The sequence below is a fragment of the Cebus imitator genome, unplaced genomic scaffold (genome assembly GCF_001604975.1).
Source record: "Cebus imitator isolate Cc_AM_T3 unplaced genomic scaffold, Cebus_imitator-1.0 Scaffold13, whole genome shotgun sequence".
NCBI classification, from domain to species: Eukaryota; Metazoa; Chordata; class Mammalia; order Primates; family Cebidae; genus Cebus; species Cebus imitator.
This window is the reverse complement of record NW_016107328.1, coordinates 10,313,729-10,326,081: the sequence shown is the minus strand read 5'-3', so window position 1 is coordinate 10,326,081 and position 12,353 is coordinate 10,313,729. Positions and strand designations below refer to the sequence as shown.

Genomic DNA, 12,353 nt, shown 5'->3' with positions numbered 1-12,353 from the left:
ATTATTCTGTCTAGCATAGTGCCTAGCTCATTGTTGATAATAAATATTTGTTAAAAGAATAAAGAAATGAATTTGGCATTCTCATAAAGTTTTAGGTGGGAAGTATTTCTCTTTTCTCCTGTTCTCCCACACATGCACATATCCTCAGAACATTGAATACTCATATCAATGTTCTGCACAATCCTCTAAATAAACTGAATAATGAGTACCTGGAAGTCATCTGGGGCAAGCCTAGTATCGAATCTCTGGGAGGTCCATATGTGAAAGGGCTCTGAAGTGATTCTAAGGAGCAAGGTCTTTGTTATCAGGGAAAGTATACCAGTTGTGGAGAGAATATGTGCTCACTTGCACTATGTTCTCCACCTTACCCTGAATCTTTCCAGTTGCTGGCTAAGGAAGAATCAGTCAACCAACTACAAAGAAGTTTCTTGGTACCAACAGAGGAGTCATTTTTATTATTTCCCTTATTTCTCAATATTTAATGTATATGCAAATCATCTGGAGATCTTGTGAAAACACAGATTCTAATTTAGTAGGGCTGGGACAAGACCTGAGGAGTCTGAATTTTACATTAACACCAAGGTTTGTCTTATAAAGACAGAAAAATAATTATCAATCTAATTTGCTGAACAGTCATGAGTCACTTAACAACGGGGATATATTCTGAGGAATGCATTGTTAGGCAATTTTGTTGTGTGAATATCATCATAGAGTATACTAACACAAACCTAGATGGCATAGCCTATTATATACCTAGGCTATATGGTATAGCCTATTGCTCTTGGGCTACAAACTTATATACAGGTATTGATCGACTTACCACCTATGCAACTTACGAGCATTCGACTTTATGACCACAATCGCTAGCCACGACTGCTCCGCGTCTGGCAGCGCAAACGTTGCCCAGCTGGGCGTATGACAGTGCGGACCAGTTTCTGACAGCACTACCATCTCCACGTGCACCATTTCAACTGTACATATAGCCTACTCAACTTACGACCAAAGCGTGTTACAACCGGTCCGCGGTCCCAACCGTGGTCGTAAGTCGAGCACTGGCTGTAGCATGTTACAGTACTGAATACTGTATAGGTAACTGTAACACAATGTTAAGTATTTGTATATTTAAACATATCTAACCATAGGAAAGGTAATGTGTTCTACTATGTGACCTTACTATGGCTACAACATCACTAGGCAATAGAAATTTTTCAGCTCCATTGTAATCTTATGGGACTACCATCATATAAGAGTCTGTTGCTAACCTAAATATTAATGTGTTGCATGACTATATTTATTTAAAAATATCTATAAAAGAGACAGGTTAAAAAAAGTTGCAGTTTTTCAAGATGAATTCTACAAGTTTAGGTAGGAGAGGGCAGAAGTGGAGGCATGATGGCACACGAACCTAGAGCTGGGAAAGAAAAAAAGAAAGTAGGCCACAGTATGTCATTAGAAAAGATGGATGGATTTGAAGGATTTCTATAGAATTGTTTCCTTTGTAATTCTGATATATCTGTTAATGAGTTTTTTTGCTTTGCAACTGTAGAATTTGGAAGGAAGTGATAAAAGCAATATAAACCAAACCCTAATGGCATATGTGTTATGTAAACAATTCATGTTTAATACAAGACTCTGAAGCTGTTCCCTCTTAGTCCGGCTTTTTCTAATGTCCAGAAAATACTTTTAGTTTTGTTCACCCATTTGTTTGAAGAATTCTGGTTATTTATATGATATGAAATTGATACTACTAGATAACTACTCATGGTGTATATAGAAAACAATCATCCTCAAATTATCTGCCATGGAATTGTCCTTCATCTTCATGTTCCAGCCACAGTGATCTCTCTTTAAGTCTCTTGAAATACTGTAGAGCTATTCATTTATTTTCAATAATAAAGAGTATCATCATTTCCACTTTAAGGCTGAACAAATTAGAGCACATAGAGATGGCATAACTTTCAGAGGTCCTAGGAAATAGGTGATAGAGGAATAAGGCAGAACAAATAGTAATTTGTCTACTCTGCTTATAGAACTACACTGTCTGAGACTGCAGGAAAGGCACATGATAATAGTATTTATATGTATACTAAAATTAAGATTATAGGAGAGGTTGCTAGGGAAAGGTAACAAGAGAAGGTGACAAGAGGATTTGTACTTGCTGCAATTACACTCAAGTATTAAATTAGGTGAATTGTTTGGAATTATAAACTGGCTAACTCTTCTTATGGAAAGCATGGAGGTGGGCATAGGATACATGAGTAAGAAGGCATCATGTATTCTTTACCATTATCTTCCAGGGAAAATGCCTATTAACTGTTAATATTGGGAAAGGAGGTATTATTTTCTTAAATATTTTCTTTTTGAATTAGCTAAACTTAATTATTCCAAATTATCTATCTGTTCATGTATTACTCCTGCATTATAAGGCCTTCTTTTTCATTGAAAGTATCCTGTAGTAGGGAACAAAATAGGCTGTCAAATGAATTGCAGAACCAGTTGTAGCCAAAGAGGATTCAAATGGATACAAAAAAGCCCTGAAATGTGATTACTGTTGAAAGAATAAGAACTACCTCTAAATTACAATGGCTATGGATTGTCTATATTGAATTTTAGTGTACTCTAACTCACTGTATGTGGGGTAAATTCACGAAATGTTAATAGGGGCCAGGGAGTAAGTTAATGGGCAATTTAAAAATGTCCTGTTTGATTATTTTTGCATTTTCCATAAGTAATTTCAATCAGAATATAAACAAGAAAAAAAAACTTTAAAAATTCTCTGTACCAAATGGCAAAGCTTTCTCTTAATATATCTTTTCAGAACTGTATGTTACCATGGCTCTGAAAATAATTCCTGGTTTGTTCAAAATATTCCTTTATTCCAAATGATCTCAAAATAAGCTCTGAAAGAATAAACCTTTCAAATGAACTTTTTCAAGAAAGCTGCTAGGAGTTCTGAGATATTTTTGCCTTTATTAATATCCACAAAGAAACTGTGGGGCAACAGGCACTCACATCTAAATAGGCAGATGTGAATGCATCAAGAGGATGATTAGCTTTATCAGTGTGAAGGGAGAAACAAACTCCAAAAATGTAAAGAATAAAAATACTGTATTGATTCAAATTGTAAATATGCCACTTTGATTTTTCTTTTATCTACTTTTATGTTTCAAATTCACTCCCACCTTAATGCAGTTTTAGATTTACAGGTCTTCCTATTATTTTATATTATCATCGCTTCATTCCTGCCTTCTTTACATTCTGTTCTTTCTTAATGTTTTATTCTGAGCTGTTTCTACTTATTTCCTTAGTCATTTTATTACTGTCTTGATTTTTGAACTCACATACCTTAAAGCAAGTGATCCTTCAACTGGTTTGGAGTTTTATCCCACATGTTTCTGAAGGATACTGGCTAACGCTTAGTGATCCAGAGCAAGTTAGCAACATCTTTACACCTAGAGGGTTAGCAATGCTCACGAGTGCCACTGGTTATTACTGGAAGGCCTAAGGTAAAGGCAGAGGAGAAGAAAATAGGGAGAATCAAGGGAGCAGGGAGAAAGGAACCAGAGTAAAGGAAGACAGGGGTAGAGAGAAGGAGGTACTCAAAAGAGAGTGGCAGAGAGGCACAACAATTGGTCTCAAGGATATTCTTTACCAAAACACTGCCTGAGGGTGGTATTTATAACATAAAAGAGACTAATGAATACATTTACCTTTAAAGAAATGAAAATCACCTTAATTACTAAATAGGATAAAAGTAACTTTTAGGATTCGTAGAGTGTACCTTCCTGATTACAGACAAAGGTGAGGAGGTATCAACAGGAAAATCTGGCATAGTTGTAAGACTATGCCACTTGTCTACAGGAGACTTTGCTTCTTTAATTATGATGTTCATATGGTACACACAGACATACTAACCATTCCTATTTTGAGATTTAACCATCTACATGATGGTTATCTCTTATGTCTCTCTCAGATGTTACATATCTTGAAGAACTAGCAACCCTTCGCAAGAAAGAAACAATGTGAATCAGCTGCATGGTAGATAATGTCTTGGACTGTTTACAATCTGAGATGCCATTTTACATTTTTTTTTTTCTGGTGAAGAAACAACAACAACAACAACAAAGAAAACAAAACAACAACTCCAAAATAAAAGTGTACATACGATACTAAATGGTAATTTTACATAAAAATTTTTTGATTGGTTGTACAGTGTCAGAAAAGTTCATAGGGGCTTTGCTCTCTTTGGCAACAAGAAAAGCTAACAGCAACCGTTTTTTTTTTTGTTTTTTTTTTTTAATTGAGCTTCTGCAGCTCATGTAAAAATCATAGAACAATATTCTGTTTGGGAATAATTCTGCCTCAATTTATTTCCTCACTCTCTCCCACCTTACATTAAAAAGATTATAAAAAACAGATTTCTTTGTCTCTGGTGTTTCATCTGCTGTAGATGTTTGCTCTACTCTGGAAATAAGAATTCATTGTTATTTTATAGTAATATTGTATGGCTACAAATTATTAGATCAAAACAATTTACTTTTTAGATGGGCAATAAGAAACTATTTCAAAACAATGGTGTTAGAAAAGAAAAAAACCAGAATCTAGAAGAGCCAGTGAAGCTATCACAAGAATAGAATAATTTTCTGTCTGGACAATATTTATTCTAACCAACACTGTAGAAGAAATCAACTTGAAAGAAAAAACCATAGGAGCCTTTGGGGATTTCATATTTATATTCTGCCTTTGACAATTTCAGAAGTATTCTAATCTAGTGAGATCAAGCTGAATGAGGTGAATCCAAGATAATTGTCATGAGAAAGAATACACTAGTGAAAGAGAAAAAAAACCAACAACATAAGCTCAATCTCTCTAACATTTTATTTATACAGAAAATGAGAGTACCAATTCAAATGTTATCCTTTTCAGAGATGGTTTAAGAAAATGTGTTCATAATAATAATAATAGGGATAATAATAGTTGCTATCTTTATATATTTTAAACAACAATTATCAAGTATTCTTTTTCTTTTTTTTTTTTTTTTAATGTGTGCCGGGTACTTTACCAGGGCTTTCTACAACCTCATCTACTCCTTACAACAACCTGCTGGAGTAAGTATTGTTGTAATTATGATAATTTTAAAGATAAGAAAACTGAGGCTCAAAAATTTAAGTGATTTGCTCAAAGTTACAGATGGAACTGGTACTAAAACACTTATCACTAGAACTTTGCTTAAAGCCTGTAGCTTTAACTATTTGCCATGCTGTCTCCAACATAAAAAGATAACTACTAAGAGATGATGATGGCACACAGGGGAGATTAATGATGTATTTAATTATAAGAAAAAGAAAATTACAGGTTGATCATCCCTTATATGAAATGCTTGGGACCAGAAGTATTTTGGATCTTGATGTTTTTCAGATTTTGGAATATTTGCATATACATAATAAGATATCTTGAGGATGAGACCCAAGTCTAAACACAAATTAATTTATGTTTCATATATATCCTATATACATAGACAAAAGGTAGGTAATTTTATACAATGTTTTAACTAATTTTTCTAAAAAAAATTTTGAGTGTGTTTTTACTGTGATCCTTCACATAAGGTCAGGTATGAAATTTTCTACTTGTGGTGCCATGTCAACATGCAAAAAATTTCAGATTTTGGAGTACTTCAAGTTCTGGATTTTTTAATTAGGGATGCCCAACCTGTATTTTCATGGCTAAATATAGTTAAAAAAACCAAAACCAAAACCAAAACCAAGTAAGAGACTTCATAACTGACCATTAAAAAGGAATTGGCATGCTTAACAGCTCTGACAAACTGGACAATTTTTTTTTTTTTTGAGACGGAATCTTGCTCTGTCGTCTAGGCTGGAGTACAGTGATGTCATCTTGGCTCACTGCAACCTCTGCCTCCCAGGTCCAAGCGATTCTCCTGCCTCAGCCTCCCAAGTAGCTGGGACTACAGGCACATGCCACCATGCCTGGCTAATTTTTGTATTTTTAGTAGAGACAGGGTTTCACAGTATTGGTCAGACTGGTTTTGAACTCCTGACCTTATGATCCACCCATCTCGGCCTCCCAAAGTTCTGGGATTACAGGCGTGAGCCACTGTGCCAAGCCAAAAATGTTTTTTTAAACATGTTTCTTCAATGATATCAACCTTGAATTAATAACCAATAACATAATAACAATGTATCACAGTTTGAAAATCACTAAGAGTAGATTTTAAGTCTCACCACAAAAATAAGTATGTGAAGTAACATATGTGTTAATTAGTTCAACTGAGCCATTCTACAATGTATACTACATATTTTAAAACATCATGTTGTACATGGAAAAACAAAACAAAACAAAAAATCAACAACAGTTTCTGAGCAATTCAGTTGAATTTTCATTTTGGGTTCTTAGATTGGAATTTAGGCAGAAACATGTTATTTAGTATTTGCTTTTAAATACTAGTGAGCTGTTGGGGCTCCAGGACTTTGAAATATGGCATCTTCCAGAGAATTAGAGGTTTCCCTCATTTCTGCTTTTCATGAAGCCCTATACTGATGTTTGAGTTGAAAGCAGAACAGACCACCTCAACTTTATCCTCGTGTTGGGCATCTGCTCTTTTTTCTTAGACCATACAGATGTTTCAACTAGAAAGCATTTGGAAAACTTCCAGATCAAGAATGTATGCTGTCTGGCATGTGTAGGAACTGAAAGAATAAATTGAGGTACAGTGTTTTAATTTTATTCCTATATGTATATTTGTAAGCAAGAATTTCAGTAACACAAAGGATAAACACTTAACGTGATGGATTCCAAATTTAACCTGATATAATTATTATGCGTTGTATGCCTGTATCTAAATATTTCATGCAACCCCATAAATATATATATACCATGTATCCACAAATATTAAAAATAAAAAATTTAAAAAAGTTTTTATATAACTTTTCTTTAACTGAAAAGTTTTAATCAAGATTGTACCAAAGAATATACAAGTGCAGATTAACATGGTTATCTGTGACTAAAGTTATTCTGACAACCATGGGAAAACAAGTCTAACTGTTGCTGGGTGCTTGGGCTGTGTCAAAAATCTGAAAAAAAATATACTGTGAGTCTGATTATATTTAAGAAAACCAAAATATTTACCTCGGACAGCATAGCCATCTTTTACTGATGCTGGGAAGGGGGGTAAATTGTCTTTTGCATATACATCTTGAGCAAGGACTCGCCCCATTCCATCTGAAGGAAGAGAAAAGAAAGAAAATGTAAATACCGAGAGCAATAGGGTAAGCAGGCAGTCATAAACAAGATGGGCATGAGTACTTGTCTGACACAGCTTGTAAATGGGCTCAGTCAGACCTCCTGATTTCTGTCCCAAGAAATAGGAGACAGAAAGAAGAGATGCATTCTGGTGCCTGAAATAAAAGATTACATCCAGTCAATTCACAGCAGTGCTTGCAGAGATTATTTGAATATGAGGTGCTATACAGTAATCAAAGATGTGTTCAGTTAATATGTCACTAATCCTTTAACCACCCAAAGGAAAGCCAACTTTAAACATTTTCATACCCATTGATCTAGTACTTTCACTTCTACAAATCTATCCTAGGAAAATGGATAAATGTTTCTGTACATGTTTATTTCAGAGTTGCATACAATAGAAACAATGGAAAGAAACCAAACTATCAACAATATAGGTATTTAAATAAAAATGATATATTCTTAAGATGAAATATTATGCAGGCTAAATATTTATAAAGACTATTCATTGACATAGGAAAATTCCTATGATATATATTTTTACAACATGCAAAGTCAAACATGCAGTGTATAGTCTTAACTATATTAAGATATATGTGTACATATCAACAGAAAAAGAAAAAACATTTATTTAATATAAATATAAAGCATTTATTACTTAAGAATGTTAGATTTATAATTTTTATTCCCTTTGCTCTACTTTCCAAAAATTTCTACATTTTCTACAATTAATGCATTATTTTTTAATCCTAAAGTTTTTTCTTAAGAAGAGAAAGGTTAAAAAAAAAAAGAAAGAAACCATGAGAAACCACCCTCATGCTCCGGTAATCTCCCACCAGGTCCCACCTCCAGCACTGGGAGTTACATTTCAACATGAGATTTGGAGGAGGGGGGCACAGATCCAAATACTACCAATCAGTTAGCAACTATTTGCAAAATTGATGTGTAAGAGTTCTCATGTTGGTGTGTGTGGTTCCTCAAGCTTTGGAAAAGAACTGCACTTTTTATTTCCTTTCTGTCTACTCAAAGCAACAAAAACAGATCTTACTTAAAATGTGTTTTTCTATCCTGGACTTCCAGAACAGTTTTTACTTTTATGTAAATTCAATTCTTCTTAAAAAGCAAGGGCAAACTGAAAAGAAGTGAAAACAAATGCCACACAAAAACTTGAGCATAATTATTTTTAACAGCATTTTTCATAATAGCCAAAAGATGGAAACCGAAATATCCATCAACTGACAAATGAACAAACTGAAGCATATCTATACAATGAAAGATTACATAGCCATAAAAAGAAATGATATATTTCTGAAAACTACTAAGCATTGCTGAAAGAAATAACAGAGACATGTAAATGGAAAGACAGCCTATGTTCATGTTGTTAATGTCCACACTACCCAAAGCAATCTACAAATTCAGTACAATCCCTATCAAAATCTCAAGGACATTTTTTATAAAAATGGAAAAGCTCACCCCAAAATTCATATGGAATCTCAAGGGACTCCAAATAGCTAAAACAATTGTGGAAAAGAATGAAGTTGAAGGAATCATATTTCCTGATTTCAAAACATATTATCAAGCCATAGTATTCAAAACAGTATGGTATTGGCATAAACAGATATATAGATAATGGAATAGAATAGAGAACTTAGAAATAAACCCTTATGTGTACAGTCAAATGGTCTTTGATAAGGGTGCCAAGACCACTTAATGGGGAAAGGACGGTCTCTTCAACAAATGTTGCTGGAAAATCAGATACCCAAATGCAAATGAATAAAATTGGACCCTTATAATTACACTATATACCTCTACAAGGAAAACTACAAAACACTACTGAAATAAATAACAGGACACAAACAAATAGAAACACATCCCATGCTCATGGATGGGTAGAATCAATATTGTGAAAATGACCACACTGCCAAAAGAAATCTACAAATTCAATGTAATTTGGAATAAAAATACTACCATCATTTCTCACAGAACTAGAAAAGACAATCCTAAAGTTCATATGAAACCAAAAATGAGCCCACATAGCCAAAGGAAGACTAAGCAAAAAAAAAACAAATCTGGAGGCATCAAACTATATAGTTTGACTTCAAACTATACTATACGGCCATAGTCACTAAAACAACATGGTACTGGTATAAAAATAGGCACACAGACCAATGGAAGAGAATAGAGAACCGAGAAATAAACCCAAATACTTAACAGCCAACTGATCTTTGACAAAGCAAACAAAAACATAAAGTGGGGAAAGGACACCCTATTCAACAAATAGTGTTGGGATAATTTGCAAGTCACACGTAGAATGAAACTGGATCCTCATCTCTCACCTTACACAAAAATCAACTCAAGATGAATCAAGGACTTAAGTGGAAGAACTGAAACTATAAAAATTCTAGAAGATAACATTGGAAAAACCCTTCTAGACATTGGCTTAGGCAAAAACTTCATGACCAAGAACCCAAAAGCAAATGCAACAAAAACATTGATAAATAGGTGGGACTTAATTAATCTAAAAAGTTTCCGGTGGCCGGGCGCGGTGGCTCACGCCTATAATCCCAGCACTTTGGGAGGCCGAGGCGGGTGGATCACAAGGTCAAGAGATCGAGACCATCCTGGTCAACACGGTGAAACCCCGTCTCTACTAAAACTACAAAAAATTAGCTGGGCATGGTGGCGCGTGCCTGTAATCCCAGCTACTCGGGAGGCTGAGGCAGGAGAATTGCCTGAACCCAGGAGGCGGAGGTTGCGGTGAGCCGAGATCGCGCCATTGCACTCCAGCCTGGGTAACAAGAGCGAAACTCTGTCTCAAAAATAAAAAAAAAAAAAAAAAAAAAAAAATTTCCAACAACAAAAAAAAAAAAAAAAAAAAAAAAAAAAAAAAAAAAAAAAAAAAAAAGTTTCTGCACAGCAAAAGAAACAATCAGCAGAGTAAACAGACAACCCATAGAGTGGGAGAAAAATCTTCACAATTTACACAGCTGACTAAGGACAAATATCCAGAATCTACAAGGAACTCAAGCAAATTAGCGAGAAAAAACAAATAATCCCATCAAAAAATGGGCAAAGGACATGAAGAGACAACTCTCAAAAAAAATATACAAACGGCCAACAAACATGAAAAAATGAGCAACATCACCAATGATCAGGGATATGCAAATCAAAAACACAATGTCATACCACCTTACTCTTCCAAGAATGGCCATAATCAAAAAATAATAGATGTTGGTGGGGATGTAGTGAAAAGGGAAAACTTTTACACTGCTGGTGGGAATGTAAACCTGTACAACCACTATGGAATACAGCATGGAGGTTCCTTAAATAACTAAAAGTAGAACTACTATTTGATCCAGCAATCCCACTACTGGGTGTCTATGCAGAGGAAAAGAAGTCACTGTACACAAAAGATACTTGCACATGCATGTTTATAGTAGCACAATTTGCGATTGCAAAAATATTGCAAAAATATGGGCACCACCAGCCCAAATGCCCACCAATCAATGAGTAGATAAAGAAATTGTGGTATATATACCATGGAATACTATTCAGCCATAAAAGGAACAAAATAATGGCATTTGCAGCAACCTGGATGGAATTGGAGACCATTATTTTAAGTAAAGTAACTCAGGAATGGAAAACCAAACATTGTATGTTCTCACTTATAAGTGGGAGCTAAGCCATGAAGAGGCAAAGGCATAAGAATGATACAATGGACTTTGGGGACTTGGAGGAAAAGGGTCGGAGCAGGTGAGGGATAAAAGAATCCAAATTGAGTACAGTGTATACTACTTGGGCTATGGGTGCACCAAAATCTCACAAATCACCACAAAAGAACTTACTCATATAACCAAGCACCACCTGTTCCCTAATAACCTGTGAAAATAAATAATAATAATAATAATAATAATAATACATAAAGAGATCTTATGACTCAACAAAAATCAAATCACATGAATTTAAAATTAAAAAAAGACTCGGATAGTCATTTTCCCAAAGATGCTACACAAATAGCCAACAAGAGTATAAAAAGATGCTCAACATCAATAAGTGTCAGAAAAATGAAAGTGAAAATCACAATGAGAACATCACCTTACACTCATTAGGATTGTGACCATCAAAAACCCGGAAAAGTTTTGGTATAAATAAGGGAAACTGAAGCCCTTGCACACTGCTGTTGGGGTTATAAAATGGTGTAACCACTTGTAAAATAGTATGAAAGTTCCTCAAAAAATTAAAAATAGAACTACCGATGATTGGGGGAAGATGGCCAACTAGGAACAGCTCAGGATTGCAGCTCCCAGTGAAAGTGCAGAGGGTGAGTGGACGCTGCATTTCCAGATGGATTTTTATTGCCCAAAGACCAGGAGATTCCCAGGCAGAGGAGCCCCACGGATCGCCAGCACGGCTGTTTCGGCCCATGTGGCTGCTTTGCCCGCACCCTGGCGTGGCAGTTCTCCATACAAAAGACACTGGTCCGGGTGCATTCTTAGCTGGTGATTGGAGCCCTGAGACAGCAGAGTCACCCATTCATCTGAAATAGCGAGCCAGGCCAGGAGATTCCTAGGCCAAAAAACCACCAGGAATCTCAGTGCAGCTGTTTCAGCTGGCTCAGTGAGTCGCGGCACGGGAGATCCCGGCACCTTTTCAACAGGCGACTGGAACACTGGGAGAGTAGACCGCTGAACAACAACAAAAAAGAGTCTGAGTCAGGGAGCCAGGTGATCAGGCTCAGCTGGTCCCAACCCACCCCCTCACAAAAAACAGTAATTGAAAATGCTCTGGGTTGAGAGTTTCACAGCAATCACAGCTGAACCTGGGACGGTTTGGCTCTGTGAGGGAGGGACGTCTGCCATTACTGAGATACTCCACCACTACGAAGGCAGTCTGACCATAGCTGAGGCAGCCCACCGTTGCTGAGGCAACCTGCCACTACCGAGAGAGTCCACCATAACAGAGGTGGGCCACCATTGCCAAGGCAGTTCTACCTATACCCATATAAACAGGACTGCAGGGAAGATCACATGGCAGCTGGGCGGAGCCCACAGCAGCTCAGCAAAGCCTCTGCAGGCAGACAGTGACTAGGCTGC

At 36.0% G+C, this 12,353-nt stretch overlaps 1 protein-coding gene across 1 annotated transcript in view; it reads right to left on the bottom strand.

The window, feature by feature from the left end:
* Positions 1-12,353, bottom strand: part of GPHN (gephyrin) — a 339,003-nt gene that overhangs the window by 100,433 nt on the left and 226,217 nt on the right. The window contains exon 13 of the mRNA XM_037728619.1: positions 7,147-7,239. Within this exon, the coding sequence (XP_037584547.1) occupies positions 7,147-7,239 (93 nt within the window). The remainder of the gene's footprint in view (positions 1-7,146; positions 7,240-12,353) is intronic.